We start from the raw sequence: 20090 nt of genomic DNA, 5'->3' as shown, positions 1-20090 counted from the left end.
TGGTTCCTAGCACCTGCATGGTAGTTATCTGTAACTAGTTCTAGGGGGTCCAGGGCGCCCTCTGGCTTCTGTGGGCACCAGGCACAGCACTCATGGTAAATCTTTTTTCAAAATAAACAAGTCTAAACTGGGTCGTGGTGGTGCACGCCTTGAATGCCAGCACTCAGGAGGCAAAGGCAGGCCAGGCGGAACTCTTGAGTTTGAGGCCAGCCTGGTCTACAGAGTGAGTTCTAGGACAGCTGTGTCTACAGAGAAACCCTGTCTCACAAAATCCAAAAATAAAGTAAGCAAACCTTTCTTATACACTCCAGGGTCACCTGCCCAGGGATGGCACCACCCGCTTTTGACAATGGTTCTCAGCCTTCCTAATGCTGTGACCCTTTAATATAGTTCATGTTGTGTTGACCCCCAACCATAAAGTTATTTTCATTGCTACTTCATGACTATAGTTTTGCTACTGTTATGAACTGTAATGTAAATAAATTATCAGATATGCCACACAAGGGGTCACCACCCACATGTTGAGAACCACTGTTCCAAGGTCGGAGAACAAATGTCCAGAGGATTAGAAAGTTGCCTGTTGCCAGGCAATGCAAATAGAATAGTGAGAATTCCCTCAGTCAAAATGATGCCAGTTCAGACTAAACAGCAAATCTCAATTTGTTGCCATGGTAGGTTTCCTTTCCTGAGCTTGACTGCCTGTTACTTCTGTTTCTGTGTTTTCTGAAAGAATGCCTCAGCTGAGAGCCCCGGACTCCTGTTTTGAACTAAATGAGGTTAGGGCAGCCTTGCCTGTCTCTCGAGTGAGCAAAATTATCTAGAAACGGCCCCTAAGAGACGAAGAGACTCGGCGAGCGCGCGCGCACGCGCACACACACACACACACACACACACACACACACACACACACACACGCAGCACAGCACTCTATCCCTTAGACCTGTCGGCCTACATGCAGGTCGCGGTGACGCCCATGAAGTCATTATGTGCCTGGTGGCCTACAAGAGCACGTGGATCTGGCTTCCTGTGTTGGGCTGCAGTCTGGTGGACCCACAGAAGGCCACCGCAGCCGCAGCCTGTCCTCCCAAACCGGCCTGTCCGTAATGCAAACAGATGCTCTTGGCCCAGTCCCATTGCCCTTTCCTTGGGAGCATTACTGAAAAACTGGAGGCACCCTGGGGTGCTGCCAAAGCCTCCCCTGTAGTTTTAAAGTATGGTCGCAGTAAGGGCTGACCCCAGCCTGCGTTCTTAGAATCTCCGTAGTCCCGCGCCTCAGCAACGCGGGGCGGCAAACCGTGCGCCCTCGTTCCAAACGTCCACTGGCCGAGAGCAGGACGAGGAGAGCGGAGCCCAGGGCTCCAGCTTGGAGGCCACAAACCCACAAGCCGAGTCACTGCTGAGAGCCCGATGGCCCGGTAGACCTGCGAGGAGCGGGGGGCGCCTGGTCGCCCTTCCTCCCTGAGCCTCCCACGGATCCCAACAGAGCCCACGATGCCGCCGTCGTTAGCGACCAACAGAGTCTCCCTCCGGGAGCTGGCCGACCTGGCAATCGGCACTCCGGAGGTGGGAGCGGTGAACTTCACGGCCCTGCACACACTGATAGTGGCCATGCTCAAGAGCCTCAACCTCCAAGGGGTACTTATTGACTTCCACTCCCCGTCGGCTGAGTCTGGCCGCTCCCTTGATGTGGTCCGAAGCTCCCTTAGCACCCCGCATGTGCCAAGCAGCAAAGAGAGGCGCCGGAGTCTGTCCAGACCGTCCCTGCCTCCGCAGACACTGGAGAGCCAGGTGAAGGACCTGGGCACCCAGGTACTGGACCTCAGCCAGCAGATTAAGAACATGGACAACAAAGTGCAGGGCATTGCCACACACGTGGAGCACATCTCCGGAGTCTCTGACCTCTACACGGAGTTCCAAAGGCTGGAAGAGGAGATGACTCTGGTGCCCCCACAGGCATCCCCACAGACATCTCCACGTATATCCTCACAGATATCCCCACAGATATCTCCGACAAAGTCCACCCGGATCTACGAAGCCATAGAGATACAGGAGAAGCCTGAGGCCACAGTTGGGGTGTCCCCCCAGGTGACACAATCAAGGCTCTCGAAGACTCAGAAAGATATCAGCCCATCCAAGGTGGGTACACTGACCTACAGAGGCTCCTCCAGGATACCCAGTCCCTAAGCTGGGAAGGCGTGTGCTAGGTCTGGCCTCACAGCTCCTACTCTCTCTTGCAGCCCATGAATGTGCTCCAAGACCTCGTAGAAGACATAAAAGTCCTGAAAGAAGCCCACCGGAAGGTGCAGGCTGAACTGAGTGCCCAGGTGAGGGCATCCTAGGGACCACACTTCACAAGAGGGGTGGTCCTTTGCCACACTCCCCTCCTTTTTCATTTCATTTCTTTTTGTTTGTTTGTTTGTGGGTTTTTTCTTTTTGTTTTTGTTTGTTTTTTGAGACAGGGTTTCACTGTGTAGCCCTGGCTGTCCTGGATCTCGCTCTGCAGACCAGGCTGGCTTTGAACTCACGGAGATCTGCCTGCCTCTGCCTCCTGAATGCTGAGATGAAAGGCATGTGCCACCACTGCCTGGTTCATTTTTATTGTGTGTGATTTATTTTTATTTTTATGTGTATGAGTGTTTTGCTTGCCTGTATGTACACCCACATACATGCACTGCCTGAGAAGTCTAGAAGAGGGCGTCAGATTCCTGGAACTGGAATTACAGATATCGTGAGCAACTGTGTAGGTACAAGGAACCATACCTTGGTCCTCTACAAAAGCAGCTAGTGTTCTCTTCTAAAGGTCCTGAGTTCAATTCCCAGCAACTACATGGAGGCTCACAACCAACTATGATGAGATTTGGTGCCCTCTTCTGACCTTCATGCATACATGCAGGCAGAACACTATACATAGTAAATAAATAAATCTGGAAAAAAACAAACGAACCACAAAGCAGCCAGTGCTCTGACTTGCTGAGCCGCCTCTGCAGTCCCACCCCCTGTTTCCTAGGGCCGTTAATAACCTATCAAGGTTGGAGACCTGGTTCAGAGGTTAAAACAGGCTGCTCTTCCAGAGGACCTGGGTTCAATTCTCAGCACCCACATGGTGGCTCACAACTGTCTGTAACTCCAATCCCAGGGGCTCTGGCACCCTCACACAGACATACATGCACATAAAATAAAAATAAATAAATCTTTAAAAAATTATCAGAATACCTATAAAACCTAAACTGACCTAGCACTGACGTAGAGGGTAGCTGACATCACAGAATACTCTTAAAATGAATTCTCCTTTAATTAAAATGGAGACTATAAGGGCTGGAAAGATGGCTCAGCAGTTAAGAGCCTGGCTGCTCTTCCAAAGGACCTGAGTTCAATTCCCAGCACCCATATGACAGTTCACAACTGTCTATAATGCCAGTTCCAGGATCCAATATCCTCACACAGACATACATGCAGGCAAAACACCAATGCACATAAAAATAAAATGAAAAAAATTAAAAGAAAAATCATTTTTAAAAAGGAACATAATTCCCTATTAAAAAAATAAACTGGGTGATAGTGGCGCACACCTTTAATCCCAGCACTCAAGAGGCAGAGACAGGTGGCCTCTGTGAGTTCAAGGCTAGCCTGGTCTACAAAGTGAGTTCTAGGACAGCCAGGGATACACAGAGAAACCCTGTCTCAAAACATACAGAGAGAGAGAGAGAGAGAGAGAGCCTATTCTGTTGGAGTGGTTCCTTTAATCCCAGCAGTTGGGAAGCAGAGTCAGGCAGATCTTGAGTTTGAGGCTAGCCTGGGCTACAGAGCTATTCCAGGGATACACAGTGAGACCCTGTGTCAAAGCAAACAATGTGTTTTAGTCAGTGTTCTGTTGCTGTGAAGAGACACCATGACTTCCTTATAAAAGAAAGCATTTGAGGAGAGAGATGGCTCAGTGGTTAGGAGCACTGACTGATGTTCCAGAGGACCCAGGTTCAATTCCCAGGCCGGCTGGTGTCTGATCATGCCAGGCTTAAAAAAAATGGGGAGAAAAGAAAGCATTTAATCTTTGGGCTTGCTTACAGTTTCAGAGGTTCAGTCCATTGTTTTGGTGGGGCACATGGCGGCACACAGGCAGAGCATGACGCAGGAGAACTACCTGAAAGCTCTGCAGCCAGCTCCACAGGCAGCAGGAGAAGAGACATCGGGCTTGGCTTGAGCTCAGAGCCTACCCTCAGTGACACACTTCCTCTGGCAAGGCCACACCTCCTAGTGCTTTTTTTTTTTTTTTTAAAGATTTATTTATTTATTATGTACACAGAAGAGGGCACCAGATCTCATCACAGATGGTTGTGAGCCACCATGTGGTTGCTAGGAATTGAACTCAGGTCCTCTGGAAGAGCAGCCAGTGCTCTTAACCTCTGAGCCATCTCTCCAGCCCCTAGTCCTTCTTAAATAGTACTACTCCCTAAACATTTAAATATATGAGCCTATGGGGATCATTCTTATTCAAACCATCACACAAAGCAAATTAATAAAAAGTAAATAAGGAATGGTAGTTACTGCCTTTAATCCCAAGAGCACTTGGGAGGCTAAGAATTGAGGATTGCTGCAAGTTCAAGGCCAGGCCAGTCAGCTCCGGTAAATTTTAGGCCAGCCTGGGGAGTGGAGGAGCGCTGGGCCACACAACACACAGAAGAGGGTAGGAGTCGGGGGTTTGGGGGAGAAAGCTGGGACTGAGTGGTCCAGGCTCTCAGGAGGAGAAATCACCATGCCCTCCCCAAAGCTCAGCTGAGCAAGGAGTTACTGTACACAGACAAACAGCTTTAGTCAGTCTCAGATGGAGCAGTCTGTAGGGCAGCAGCCTTCAGTGTGTAAATATCCAGCGAGGAGGCGTGCTACAGTGGGTGTTTTCTGCACATACTGTGAACACACCGATTGCCCCGAGCCTGATGGGGGTCGGGGGTGGCTGCCATTCCTCTCTGGTTCTAAGGCTCTGGGGTATGTCACACACAATAGCACACATTCATTCAGGACTCCACGGACCCAGAGCCGCCTCCACCCCCTACAGAGAGAATAAAGAAATCAGGTAGTGTATACTGAGACCCAAGGGTCAATCCTGGGTGAGGGAAGGAAGTCAGACACCGGTGTCCCATCGTTACAGATGGAAGCTACAGCAGCCGGGGACACTTGGACTTGGCCTTGGATTTTCCTGAGGGGGAAGTTTATCCCTGTGACTCCATCCTGTGAGCACCAGGGGGCACACAACGAATCAGCTCTAGTTGAACACTGCTAGGCTCAATTTCTAACACAGATTAGGTCAAGGGTTACAGGTGGCCCTGAGTGAAGGGGTGGGGCCATCAGGAAGAAAGGGTGGAGAGATCGGATAGAGAAATGGATGCAAGACAGGCCAGAGGAGGCCATGCCCTGCGGGGTGGTCTCTTAGCTTTTATCCCGGCCTGGGCATTGCACAGTCCAGGGGACCCCCCACCCCTCATCTTGGCTCTGGGAAGAAAATCCCATTTTCTCTGTTTTTAGGGAAAAAAAAGTTTTTTTCAGAGACAGGGTTTCTCTGTGTAGCCCTGGCTGTCCTGGAGTTCTCTGTGTAGACCAGATTGGCCTGGGATTAAAGGCAGGCACCACCACTGCACTGCCCTGCTTTTTTTTTTTTTTTTTTTTTTTTTTTTTTTTTTTGAAACAAGGTCTCCTTGTCGTCCATCTGGCCTTGAATGTAACTGTGTAGCCAAGGCTGATAGTGACCTCCTGACCCTTTTAACCCCGCTCCCCCCCCCCCCACACACACACACGCCAAGGACTGGGATAACAGGCATGCAACACCATGCCCAGCCTTTATCAAACTTTTGAGTTTGGAATCTAGTCTCAGGCCCTGGAGGTCAGTAAAAGCGGTAGAGAAGGACTAAAGTGCTGGTCACTGGCTGGGACCCTTGAGGGCTTATCTCCTCCCGTGGCTCAGGCTGCCAGGATGCTGAGGGACCAGGCACTTGATTTTGGAGAGACAAGGTGGGCCTTGTGCTTATAGGGCTAGAAGCTTTTGGTAGTGGGTAGTGTGAGGTGAAGCTAGGGCCAGCAACCTCACCCCACACGAACACTGACTGGGCACACTGTACCCTATTACTACTATGGCCACTGCGGTCCACTTCCTCCTTCCCAGGGACCAGGAAGAGAACTGGGAACCTGGCTTGACCTGCCGGGTAAGACTAGGTAGGAGCTAGAAAACCCTTCACAAGCCGGGCGGTGGTGGCGCACGCCTTTAATCCCAGCACTCGGGAGGCAGAGCCAGGCGAATCTTTGTGAGTTTGAGGCCAGCCTGGGCTACCAAGTGAGTTCCAGGAAAGGCGCAAAGCTACACAGAGAAACCCTGTCTCTCGAAAAACCAAAAAAAAAAAAAAAAAAAAAAAAAAGAAAACCCTTCACTAAGAGGCACACACACCTCATTTCCTTCTCTCCCTTGCACCAGGCAGTGTGCATGCACGTGTGTGTACGTGAGTGTGTGTGTGCAGTGTGCATGCACGTGTGTGTGTGTACGTGAGTGTGTGTGTGTGTATGTGAGTGTGTGTGTGTGTGTGTGCATGTGTGTGTGCATGTGTGTGTGTGCAGACAGGGTGGCTGAGTGACGGTCCATCTCCAAACTGTTTCCAGGAACTCCTTCAGCGTGTTAATGAACTGGAGAGAGTGGTCAAAGACCGAGAGGAATATCTGGTAATATGGACAAGCCCTGGGGAAAGGCCCCGAGGGCGGGGGAGGCCTTCTCTTCAGCCTAGCTAGCTTCTCTCTAGAGATGGTCCCAACTCCCACCCCCACCAGCATCTGTATTCTTTGGGGACAGGGGGTACAGGTACTCTGCCCCAAGAGGCACCACTTCCAGATAGAGGGGTGAGTCCCTGCCATCTCTGCTCAGGGTTCTATTCAGAGTTGGTGTGAGACAAACCGGCCAGGCAGTGAATCTTCCCGGGGCTGGTGCTGTTGGTAGCACCCACCCCACCCTGTGGGTCAGATCTGCAGGGCCAGTGTGTTTGTGCATTCATACTTAACAGATGTGTGTGTCTGTGTCCTGATCTGTTACTGACAGGATCAATTAAGTCGGAGGCTGAATCTTGCTCCGGGTACTGAAGAAATCACCATGGTCACCTGGGAAGAGCTGGAACAAGTGATCAGTGATGGTTGGAAGGCCTCAAGAGGGGTAAACAAACAGGGGTCCTGGGCAGTGGCACTGGCTGGGGTTCCAGAGAACATCTCTCATATTTACCACTGTTCCATATTTTGGTATTTGGATCTTCATAATTTATTGTGTGCATTGTGGATACTTAAAATATTTTTTCCCAGGATGACACTGACCTAAGTGAAGCTGATAAATTCCTGGTTTGGGAAGCACATCTTCATGCTCTGTCTACCTGCTGCTGTTGTATGCTTCCCCAGCTTAGAGTCCACACAGCACATGGAGGGGGTGTATTTTGTTCTTTAAGCCTCTTACCACCTAAACTGTATGTCAGTGCCCACGTCGTTGAGCTCTGCCAGTGCGCTGGGTGGAAAATGATGCCCAAGGGTGGTTTTCCTGGCTCTTGGAGCTATTCTTTTACAGTCCATCTAAAAGGCATTCATTCCCTAACACTTATGGACCAGGGTGACCAGAAGTGGAACTAGTGGTCTAGCGAGCAGCCCCTGCATATGCGGCTGTCCATCCTGAAATGGCACACATGATCGTCACCACGTGCTTGACAACCTTAGTTATTTTCACATGTTCTCTGTAGGCAGGATTCCCTGATTCACATCAAGAGTTCCAGGTCAGCCATGACTATGTAGTGAGACCCTGTCTCAAAAATAACTAAATAATAAAAATTTAATTTAAAAAAATACCTAAGAGCCAGGTGGTGGTGGCGCACGCCTTTAATCCCAACACTTGGGAGGCAGAGGCAGGTGGATCTCTGTGAGTTCCAGGTCTAGTCTAATAGCCTGATCTACAGAGTGAGTTCCAGGACAGCCAGGGCTGCTACACAGAGAAACTCTGTCTAAAATAAACAAAAACAAAACAAAGAAACAAAAGCCTATGAAACAGCAAGCTTTGGTGCCTGGCGGGCTAACGTTTAAGCAAAAGTCTTACTTTGCCAGTCCTGTTGAGAGCCAGGAACAAGAGAGAAATCCAGGGCAGGCTAGGGAGAGCCAGTCAGTGAGCAGGTGCAGCATGAAGACCTGAGGTGAGTCCCCAGCACCCTGTAAAGTCAGGCACAGAAGTGTGTGCCTGTAATCTGAATTCTGAGGAGGGAGGTGTAAGAGGATCCTTGGGGTCTGCTAGCCAGCCAGTCATGCTCACAGTTCCATGAGAGACCCACCCAGCCTCAGAAAGAGTAAGGGGAGGGTCTGAGGAAGACACACAATGACTGTCTCTGGCCTCCACAAATGTGCGCACGCACACATATTCACAAACAAGAAATGGCCAGCGATGGTTAAGCGGCGGTGCTCATGGCCAACTACTGGATGCTGTGGTGGTGGAAGAATCATGAGAAATGGTTACCTTTCTAGAGCTTTATTGGGGGGGGGGAGAGAGAGAGAGAGAGACCGTGCGGAGGGGAGAGAATACGGAAGGAGAGAGTGCAGAAAGAGAGCACAGAGAGGGCACGCCCGCTTTTTAGGCTGGGACGCCATAGCAGGCTGGTGACGTAATAAGAACATAATCCTTACAGCCAGTAAATGGTTTTTGTTCCTACTCACCTTTATTTGTTTGTTTGTTTGTTTGTTTTTGGTTTATGTGTTTTTGAGACAGGTTTCTCTGTGTAGCCCTGGCTGTCCTAGAACTCACTCTGTAGACCAGGCTGACCTTGAACTCAGAGATCTTCCTGCCTCTTCCCCCCGAGTGCTGAGATTTAAGGCATGCGCCACCACTGCTGGCCCTCCTCATAATCTTAAGGCATACAAATCCCAAATCTCCCCAGAACTTTGAAGTTAAAACTGGAGGAAGACCAAGATGAACCCGTGGGCAGACTGTAGGCTGTCCCTGCTGTGTGTGATAGCTAAAGTGCTCATCAGGAGAGATTCCCATAGCAACTGCTTCAAAATCTTGCAATATATATTTTGAGACACTTAGAGATACTGGGTTCTTGAAACTGTTGTGGTTGTGGTTACAATGTATATACTTTCATTACACTTTAACTTATTCTATGTGTCTGTGTATGTGTATGACTGTGTGCATTCCAGGATGCCTGCCTGTATGGAGGTCAATGGACAACCTTAAAGAGGTGGTTCCCTCCTTCCACACCATGGGTCCCAGGGGTTGTACTCAGGTTAGGCTTGGTGGCTGAGCCATCTCACCAGCCCCCCAGTGAATGTATTCTGAATCAAGTTTCATTTTTCCTAGGACTCTGCTCTGTTCACCCGTTCCCCATCCTCAGAAAGACCTTGGTCTCATCTGCTGCCCTTGTAAACACAGGACCACCTTGTCTCCTGTAGCTGCAATGTCTGCTTTTCTGGGAGCTCACAGAATGTATCTTTAGTCTCTGTGATGAGTTAATAGCCCTCAAGACCATCTACATTCTCAGTCCTAAAAACCTCCACTGTTACCTTTTTAATGACAAAAGAGACTTTGTAGGTCTGATGAAGTTAAGGATCTTGAAGGAGAGTCCCCTGGATCTTGCAGATAAGACATTACCACAAAGGTCTTTGTAAGAGCTAGGGAGTGGCTGTTTAATCCCAGTAGGTATGGAAGGAAGTTTGTAAATTCAAGGCCAACCTGGGGGTTGTCTTAAAAAGCCAAACCAGAGCTGGAGAGATGGCTCAGCAGTTAAGAGTACTGGATACTCTTCCAGAAGTCCTGAGTTCAATTCCCAGCAACTACATGGTGGCTCACAGCTATCCATAATGAGATCTGGTGCCCTCTTCTGGTGTTCAGACATATATGCAGACAGAACCCTGTATACATAATAAATAAATCTCTTAAAAACAAAAACAATCCATGACAGGTAAGGTGACCTGCTGACGTCCCATGCAACCCAAGTCAGAAGCTCATTTTTTAATAAAAGGGGGACCTGTAGGTCCCTGGCCCCCGTTTTGGGTAACTGTTGCCTTACTTGCTGACCTTGACCTTGATATCCTCCCTATGCTAATTCCCTGCCAGGTTCCACCCTCCTGAATGCTTAAGGGAACTTCCTTGTCTGTGTGTCCTGCATAATGGGCGTTAACAGCTTAGATGCAAGATTGTAAAACATCAGTAGCAAACTTCTGCCCTCCGGGGTCCTCCCATTGTGCTGTAAGCCTGTATTTAAGACCCCCTCCCTCCTTCAATAAATGACATTTGGCATTTAAAATTTAAAATATATATATATATGAATACTGGGAATGTAATCTATGAATACCACAAATGTGATTAATATCATGAGTGTAATTAATAAAAAAACAAAAACAAAAACAAAAACAAAAGAGCCAAACCAGGGGCTGGGCTGGAGCTTGGTTGGTATACTACTTGCTGAGCATGTACAAAATGCTGGGATCAGTCCTCCTGGTGCTGATGATGAGAAGTTTGAGGCTTGCCTAGGCTACAGAGTGAGTTCAAGGCCAGCTGGATGATTTATGGAGACCTTGGCTCAATAAAGAGAAAAACAAAGGGCTCTGAATATGGTCCAGTGGTAGAGGAACTGCTAATATTTCCACAACCCAACATCATACATGTTCTCTCTCTCTCTCTCTCTCTCTCTCTCTCTCTCTCTCTCTCTCTCTCTCTCACACACACACACACACACACACACACACACATACACACACACACACACACACACACACACACACACACACACACTTGCACAGGGTTTCTTTTCTGCAAGGGTCTTAAATCATCCTAGTCAAGATGGCCTTCCTTTCAGCTTTTACAGCTTCTTTATTGGATGTAACCAATTTCCCTCTTCCTCTTTACCCAGAGCTCAGATTCATCAACAGCAACATTTGGCAGGCACAAAATGACATCATTGACATCAAATGAGTTTCCCAGTGGAATATTTCCCAAGGCCTTCACTGCTGACCAGGCTCGGGTTTCCACTGGGGGCCCAGAACAGATCTTAACCAGTGGCGTAGAACACCCCACTGAAAGAATAATTAGAGGAGATGAGAGTGCTGGATTTCGAGATCTGCACCCAGGGGCCCGCGAGCCATCCCATATCACCGCAGAAACAGATCGCCAGAGGCCTGGGGACTATGTGGCTTCCACACGTCAAAGAAGAGATGAACAACAGCCTGGCCCAACTCAACAGGGCTTACTCCCAGCCAGAGACCAGTATGGTGGGGTGCCCGTTAGTCCAGTCTACCCAACTCCAGATGTGCATGGGATTGGAGCGTTTGTCACGGATCAGCCTGCAATCCTGTACCCTGGCACTTACCCTCATGCTGTGGTGCCCTTCACTATGGGTCAGCTTGGTGTGTTACCACCAGAAATGGATGACCAGGGATTGGTACCTTTCGGTATGGATCAGAGTGGTATGCTGCCACCATCAGTATCTGACAGGAGTCAACAAGGACTGGAAAGACTTCGTACAGCTCAGCTTGCTACAGTTCCATTCAGCACATATCAGCAAGTTATGATGCTTCCTAGAACAGATCAACATGGCATGGAACAGGCTGTCATGTATGACAGTGGTCTGGGACCATGGGACATGGATAGGCAAGGGTTGATACCAGTTGGCATAGATCAGCATGGATTTGTAATATTAGGCACAGGTCAGCAAGGGCTGATTCCCCCTGGTGTGGATCAGCAGGGATTGGTAATGCCTGGCATAGACCAGCATGCATTCCCTCCATCTCTTCCAGATCAATATGGCTTGGTGTCACCTGGTCTGACACAAGTGGGTATAGATCAACAAGGTTTTGGGCAGCCCAGCTCAGAAGCACCAGGCTTCATACAACCTGGTATAGATCAGCACGGTGTGGTGCAGCCCGGTGCAGATCAGCGCGGCGTGGTGCAGCCCGGTGCAGATCAGCGCGGCGTGGTGCAGCCCGGTGCAGATCAGCGCGGCGTGGTGCAGCCCGGTGCAGATCAGCGCGGCGTGGTGCAGCCCGGTGCAGATCAGCGCGGCGTGGTGCAGCCCGGTGCATTTCAGCGCGGCGTGGTGCAGCCCGGTGCAGATCAGCGCGGCGTGGTGCAGCCCGGTGCAGATCAGCGCGGCGTGGTGCAGCCCGGTGCAGATCAGCGCGGCGTGGTGCAGCCTGGTGTAGATCCACGTGTTTTGATGAGGCCTGAACCAGACAGGCGTAGTTCAGAACCTGCTAGGACAGATAGGCAGAGTTTGGTACAGTCTGTTGCAGATCGGCGTAGTTCAGAGCCCTTGCCGGCAGATCGCCGGGGTCTGGGGCAGCCTGGGGCAAGTGGGAGAGGTTTAGCACATCCTGGAGCGGCTAGGCAGAGTTTACTACAGCCAGGGGCAGATCAACGTGGTTTGGTACAGCCTGGAACAGACCAACCAGGGGCAGTCCAGCCCGGCCCGGTGGAACCAGGGGCAGTCCAGCCCGGCCCGGTGGAACCAGGGGCAGTCCAGCCCGGCCCGGTGGAACCAGGGGCAGTCCAGCCCGGCCCTGTGCAACCAGGGGCAGTCCAGCCCGGCCCTGTGCAACCAGGGGCAATTCAACCTGGCATGATGCAGCCAGGTGCAATTCAACCTGGCATAATGCAGCCAGGTGCAATTCAACCTGGCATGATGCAGCCAGGAGCAATTCAACCTGGCATGATGCAACCTCTTGGTGCAGGTCAGCCTAGCTTGATTCAACCTGGTGTATATCCACCTGGTTTGGCACAACTTGGTGCAGGTCAACAAGGTTTAGTGCAACCTGGCACAGGTCAGCCTGTTTGGGTTCAACCGAGCACAGATCAACATGGCTGGATACAACCTGGTGCATTTCTGCCTGGTTTGGTACAACCTAGTGTAGCTCAACATGGTGTGGTACAACTTGGAATGGATCACCATAGATTGGTACAACCAGGTGCAGTTCAGCATAGGCTGGTACAGCCAGATGCATATGTACCTGGGTTGATGCAACTTGGTGCAATTCAGGATAGTTTGGTACAACCTGAAATACATCAGCGTGGTTTTGTGCAGCCTGGTGCAGATCAGCTTGATATGGCACAACCAGGGGCAGTCCAGCCTGGCCTGGTGCAACCAGGGGCAGTCCAGCCCGGCACTGTGCAACCAGGGGCAGTCCAGCCTGGCCTGGTGCAACCAGGGGCAGTCCAGCCTGGCCTGGTGCAACCAGGGGCAGTCCAGCCTGGCCTGGTGCAACCTGGGGCAGTCCAGCCAGGCCTGGTGCAACCAGGGGCAGTCCAGCCTGGCCTGGTGCAACCAGGGGCAGTCCAGCCAGGCCTGGTGCAACCAGGGGCAGTCCAGCCAGGCCTGGTGCAACCAGGGGCAGTCCAGCCAGGCCTGGTGCAACCAGGGGCAGTCCAGCCAGGCCTGGTGCAACCAGGTGCAATTCAACCTGGCATGATGCAACCAGGTGTAGATCAGCGTGGCCTGGTGCAACCTGGGGCATTTCCTAGTGGTTGGACACAGCCTGAAACATACTCACCTGGCTTGGTTCAACCTGGTATAGGTCAATATGGTTTGGTTCAGGCAAGAGCTGATCAATATGGTTTTATGCAGCCAAGTGAAGCACAACATGGTTTACTCCAACCTGGTGGAGATCAACATGGATTGATGCAACCTGACATAGATCGACTTGATTTGATGCAACCTGGAATGGATCATGGTGGTTCAGTACAACCTGGTGCAGATGAGAGTAGCTTAGCCCAACCTGGAATGGGTCAGCAGGGTTTGGCACAACCTGGCATGGATCAGCGTGATTTGGTACAACCTGACTTGGCACGACCTGGAGCACTTCAACATGGCTCAGTGCAACTTAGTGCAGACCAGTCTGGCTTGGCACAGCCTAGAGTATACCAGAGTGGCTTGGTGCAGCCTGCCATGGACCAGCATGGCTTAGCACAACCTAGGATGTATCAGTATGGTTTTGTGGAATCTGGTGCAGTTCAGCAGAGGCTGGTGCAGCCTGTCGTGGATCAGCGTGGCCTGATGCAGCCTGGAGCAGTTCAGCCGAGGCTGGTGCAGCCTGTCGTGGATCAGCGTGGCCTGATGCAGCCTGGAGCAGTTCAGCCGAGGCTGGTGCAGCCTGTCGTGGATCAGCGTGGCCTGATGCAGCCTGGAGCAGTTCAGCCGAGGCTGGTGCAGCCTGTCGTGGATCAGCGTGGCCTGATGCAGCCTGGAGCAGTTCAGCCGAGGCTGGTGCAGCCTGTCGTGGATCAGCGTGGCCTGATGCAGCCTGGAGCAGTTCAGCAGAGGCTGGTGCAGCCTGTCGTGGATCAGCGTGGCTTAAAGCAGCTTGGAGCAGTTCAGCCTCGGCTGGTGCAGCCTTTCGTGGATCAGCGTGGCTTAAAGCAGCTTGGAGCAGTTCATCCTAGGCTGGTGCAGTCTGTCGTGGATCAGCAAGGCCTGGTGCAGCTTGTCATGGATCAGCGTGGCTTAACGCAGCCTGGAATAGTTCAGCCTAGGCTGATGCAACCTGTTGTGGATCAGCATGATCTGGTGCAGCCTGTCAGGGATCAGCATGGTCTGGTGCAGCCTGTCAGGGATCAGCATGGTCTGGTGCAGCCTATTATGGATCAGCGTGACCTGGTACAACCTGGCATGGATCAGCCAAGTTCAGTGCAGCCTGGCATGGATCAGCGTGGCTCTCAGCAGCTTGGGGAAGAAAGGAGTGATTCACAGCAGCCTAGCACGGATCAGAGTGACTCACTGCAGCCTGGGGCAGATCAGCCTGGCTTGTTGCAGCCTGGGGCAGATCAGCCTGGCTTGTTGCAGCCTGGGGCAGATCAGCCTCGCTTGTTGCAGCCTGGAACAGATCAGCCTGGCTTGTTGCAGCCTAAGACAGGTTGGCTTAGTATGATGCAGCTAGGAAGACTTCAACCTGGTGCAATCCCTCAGAGCTTGGTTCAGCCTGGTGCAGGCCCTCTTGGCTTGGTTCAGCCTGGTGCAGGCCCTCTTGGCTTGGTTCAGCCTGGTGCAGGCCCTCATGGCTTGGTTCAGCCTGGCATAGGCCCTCATGGTTTGGTTCAGCCTGGTGCAGGCCCTCTTGGCTTGGTTCAGCCTGGTGCAGGCCCTCTTGGCTTGGTTCAGCCTGGTGCAGGCCCTCATGGTTTGGTTCAGCCTGGTGCAGGCCCTCATGGTTTGGTTCAGCCTGGCATAGGCCCTCATGGTTTGGTTCAGCCTGGCATAGGCCCTCGGGGCTTGGTCCAGCCTGGTGCAGGCCCTCAGGGATTGGCCCAGCCTGGTGCAGGCCCTCAGGTCCAGCCTGGTGTGCACATGGCTCCACTTGGTACATATCCATCTGGTTCTAAACAAACCATTACTAGTCAGCCAAGCTTCATAGCATCAGGCATAGAGCTTCATGGCTTTCCAGATTCATATCAGCGGCAAATGCTAACTTCTGAACCAGTACAAGGCCAAGCTGGGCAAGATATACTTCCTGTCCTGGATCAGGACTCGGACCAACAAGTTCCAGGTGAAGGCCCAACAATCCCAGGTACAGTTCAGTACGATCAAACACAGGCTGTCCCGAGTCACGGTGGCCCAGAACCCAGAGCTTACACATCTGGCCACATGATTTGGGATCCGAGCAGGAAACTCACCTCAGTCCAATTTGAATTGGCTACCCCAGGGGGCTCACACCAAGCTACCACTGACTCCAGGATTCGAGACTTGAGCTATCTCCACCGATTCTCATCAGCAAGTGAGACCCGCAGTGATCGACAGGAGTCCCTGGAAAAACTGACTCCCAGCTTTCCCATGGCAGTGGAGACATTTCGTCTGATGGGCGAGATCATTGGCATTTATGTGGAACTGAAGGATCGCATGAAGGACTTGGATGAGGAGCATGCCGGCCAGACTGACTTGGAGAAAATCCAGTACCTGCTCTCCATGATGGGTGAGTGTCATTTGCTGTGGAGGGAAAGCAGCCTTGGCTCTTCTCGGTGCTCCCTCTCTCCTCAGTAGAGGATGCGCTACCCATACCTGACTCCATTCTTCGCCACGGCCTGTGGGGAGGCAGACTCCAGTGAGGCAGGCTTTCACACCTTTGTCAGGGCAGCAGGGGCTGTACTAAGGGAGGTCAAAGCCTGGGGGTGAGGGGGGATGAGAGGGTTGCAGAATGAAGTTACCATTTGCCCGGTCCCAACTCCAGTGGTAGATGGAAATGGCGGGGTCAGTGGGTGAGGCTCTTTGGGCATATACTGGCCCTCCCCGCTCGTCTCCCTCCTTGCCCAGTCACCAGAGAAACAAGATCAAGTAGTCTTCCCACTTGATCTCGGGGGTCAATTCCTTATCAAGGGACTGGAAACAGGTGGGGAGACCCATGGGAATCTTACACCCTGATGGTAGCCTCCATGTTCCATAGTCAAAAAGACCATACCTCAGGACCTGCAAGACCAGCTGAAGAGCCTAAAGGCCTTGAACAGAGAAGTTCGACAGGACAAGGCCAAAGTGCGTAAGGGAGGGCAGCCTCCTTAGCATTCTCAGGTGAATCGGAAGCTTAGTGGTTCCTGCTAGGCTAGACGCCCACAGGCCGCCTCCCTCCGCTGTGGTCCCAGCACATCCTTATTACCCAGTCATCATATAGAAAACACAACCCGCTGTCAGTCATGAAGATGGATACTCAGAGCCTTTAAAATATAGGTGGCCCCATTAACACACATTTGCTCCTCATATCACAAGTGACAGCCTTGGAGTCCTATTAGGGACTCTCTAGAGACAGAAGCCATTTTGCAAGAGGCTGCTGGGTCTCCGTTGCGAGCAGCTTTATCCATGAGATAGAAGAGGGCTGGATATCCTGAGGTCCACCTTCAGGAGTAGACACTCAGATCTGTCTGACACTTAACCTCCTTTGTGCTTGTAGCTAGAAAAGATCCAGAAGTTGCTGGATACTGAAGGCTCTACAACGAAGGATGTGAAGCCTAGTCATCTGAGCTTGCAGCTGGGCATCCTCAGGTGACCACCTCTCTCTGCAGCTGGTGCCCTGGCTGGCATCATGGTTAAGGCCCAGGCAGTGGAGGTACCTTCTGTCTCCCCATGTCCTGTACTGACCACTGTCTCTCATCTGGATTGTACCAACTCTTCAGGTTGTCCCAGACTTTTCAAGATCTGGTAGAAGTTCCTTCCCCTACATTCCTAAGGTCGGTACCAGGACTGGGGAGGAGCACAAAGATGCTATGTCCCACCAGAGGACCCCATCTGAGACCCCTAGACAGAGGCTCCTGATGTCCTTACCCTGCTATGTCTCTGACAGCCAGGCCTCTGCACTGCCGAGCCAAGGGTTCTGGGCTGGTGGCGGAAGCAGCTGTTCTTTGACCATTGCAGAGTCACCGTGTCTGACATCGAGAAGGAGCTGTCTGAGCTGAGGGAGAGCCAAGAGCGAGGCAAGGCCGCCATGGAGAATTCCGTCTCCGAAGCCTCCCTCTACCTACAGGATCAGGTGAGCAGCCTGTGGCCAAGGCTCCAAGGCCCTCCCAGAGTCAGGGGCAGAGAGAAGGCAGCCCAGCCCTGTTTGGGGGCACGTGTGGAGTTGCTCTTCTGCTGCTGTGGTAAAGTGCCATGACCAAAAGCCACTTAGAAAAGGAGAGAGTCCATCATGGTGAGGAAGGCCTCCTAACAGGCAGGGAAGGTATGGCGGCCGGAACAGGAAGCTAGCAGATTACATTTCCATCTGCACAAAAAAGCAACAACTTCCGGAGCACGTGTTCAAACACACAGGCCTTTGGGGGGCGCTTCTCACCCAAAGCACTGCAGTATGGGAGGAAGTGTGGGAGGGGGCTCCGCCCCATCCTGATGTGAGGCTGGATCTGAGGCTCCAAGGACAAGGGCATCGGTGCAGGAGTTGAGACAGGGTCCTTCACTGCCTGCTTCCTGTTGTGTATTTCCTTTAATTCACATATCATAAGACACACCTTTTAACCGTATTTTATTATTTTTAATAATTGTTTGTTTTTTGAGATTATAGTAGAATTACATCATTTCCTCCTTCCTTTCCTTCCTTCAAGCCCTCCCATAAACCCTCCCTTGTTCTCTTTCGAATTCATGTTTTCTTTTTCTTTCATTGGTGTGTGTGATGTGTGTGTATTCATAAATATAAAAGTACAACCTGCTCAGGACTGGAGAGATGGCACAGTGGTTAAGAGCACTGGCTGCTCTTCCAGAGGACCTGGGTTCAATTCCCAGCACCCACATGGTGCCTCATAGCTGTCTGTGACTCCATTTCCAGGGGACCTGATACCCTCATACAGACACAACACCAGTGTACATAAAATTTAAAAAAGACGGAAAAAAAAGTACAACCTGCTCTGTCCATCCGTCCATGTGTTATTTGTGTGTTTTCAGGGCTTGTGTGTTTGGTTTTGGTGTGGCTCCCCAGGAGAACATGCTCTCCTCTGCCCTCAGCATTCCTGAGTTGCCGTAGTTCGTTGTCTAAGGCTGAGGCCCCCAGAGCTCTTCCTTTCCCACACCATCTTGTCTATGGGTGGCATCCTTCAGTAATGCGTGTGTGCCCTGTGCGGGGGTGGGGGGGTGGGGGGGTGCCGCTCAGGGAGTATAGCGGTATTGGGTTCCTGGAGCCGCCCGGGTGCTGAGAAATACACTCAGGAGTACATGCTCTCAGTCACCAGGCCATCTCTCCAGCTCTTTATTTTATTTTTCATCTTTATCAATTTATTTTTATGTTTTGAGTCTTTGGTCCTCATGTATATAGGTGTGCATACAGTACAGATGCATACAGTACAGATGCATACAGTACAGATGCATACAGCACAGATGCATACAGCACAGATGCATACAGTACAGATGCATACATACAGCACAGATGCATACAGTACAGATGCATACAGTACAGATGCATACAGTACCCTCCGAGTCCAGAGAAGGACATCAGGGGGTCTGGAGGTAGAGATGGTTGGGAGCCATTGTGTGGATGCTGAACCCGGACCCTCTGGAAGAGCAGCCAGTGCTCTTAACCGTTGAGCCGTCTCTCCAGCCCAGCATCCATTTTCCCCCCTGTTTTTTTTTTTTTTTTTTTAAGATTTATTTATTAATTATGTATACATGTTCTGTCTGCATGTATCCCTACACCCCAGAAGAGGACACCAGATCTCATTACAGATGGTTGTGAGCCACCATGTGGTTGCTGGGAATTGAACTCAGGACCTCTGGAAGAGCAGCCAGTGCTCTGAACCTCTGAGCCATCTCTCCAGCCCTTTCCTCAGTTTTTTTGTGTAGCCCTGGCTGTCCTGGAACTCACTCTGTAGACCAGGTTGGCCTTGACCTCACAGAGATCCGCCTGCCTCTGCCTCCCAAGTGCGGGTATTAAAGGTGCACACCACCAAAGCCTGCCTCCCAGCATCCACTTTCATTGTGACTCCAAAATATTCCATTCTGGGCCTGGCAGTGGTGGTACTCAGGAGGCAGAGGCAGGTGGATCTCTGTGAGTTCAAGGCCAGCCTGGTCTATAGAGCTAGTTCCAGGAAAGCTAAGAATGTTACACAGAGAAACCCTGTCTGGAAAAAAAAAAAAAAAAAATCCATTCTGACTGGGCAGATTTGTGTGAGTGTGTCTTCTTTCCTCTTGGGCATGGACCCTAGAACGGAAGCTCTGCCTGGTGTGATGACCTACCATTTGAGGAGCGGACAGACTATTTTTTCCCAAGTAGCTGTACCATATGAACTCCCACCAGCAAAGGTTGAAGATTGCAGTTTGCCCAGATGTTCACAAACATGGATCCTTTTCTCTTTTCAGATTTATTGTATTTACCTTTAATTATGCATATGTGGGTGCATTCCTCTCTGTGTGTGTTGTGGGTATGTGCACATGTGAGTGCAGATGCCCTTGGAGTCCAGAAGGAGGTGTCCAATCTCCTGGAACTGGAGGTAAAGGTCACTGTGAGCCATCATGTGGGTGCTGGGAACTGAACCTAAGTGTCTTTGAGACACTCAGCGGCTCTGAGCCGCCGCTGAGCCACCTCTCCAGCCCCTTTCTCCTTTGGGAAAGCTACATGCATTCTGGTGGGTGTGAGGTGTTAGTGTGATTTGC

The 20090-nt window shown here is 51.2% G+C and overlaps 1 protein-coding gene across 1 annotated transcript in view; it reads left to right on the top strand.

Moving 5' to 3' along the window:
• The first annotated feature begins 1263 nt into the window (after window positions 1-1263).
• Qrich2 (glutamine rich 2) overlaps window positions 1264-20090 on the top strand; it is a 28042-nt gene continuing 9215 nt past the window's right edge. The window contains exons 1-8 of the mRNA XM_037201059.1: window positions 1264-2136; window positions 2238-2324; window positions 6640-6699; window positions 7070-7180; window positions 10902-15945; window positions 16414-16499; window positions 16912-17003; window positions 17373-17487. Coding sequence (XP_037056954.1) covers window positions 1492-2136; window positions 2238-2324; window positions 6640-6699; window positions 7070-7180; window positions 10902-15945; window positions 16414-16499; window positions 16912-17003; window positions 17373-17487 — 6240 coding nt within the window. The 5' untranslated portion in view covers window positions 1264-1491. The remainder of the gene's footprint in view (window positions 2137-2237; window positions 2325-6639; window positions 6700-7069; window positions 7181-10901; window positions 15946-16413; window positions 16500-16911; window positions 17004-17372; window positions 17488-20090) is intronic.

Source organism: Peromyscus leucopus, chromosome 8b (assembly GCF_004664715.2).
Source record: "Peromyscus leucopus breed LL Stock chromosome 8b, UCI_PerLeu_2.1, whole genome shotgun sequence".
NCBI lineage: Eukaryota > Metazoa > Chordata > Mammalia > Rodentia > Cricetidae > Peromyscus > Peromyscus leucopus.
Note: the sequence above shows the minus strand (reverse complement) of the source record. Positions and strands in the feature narration are given on the sequence as shown.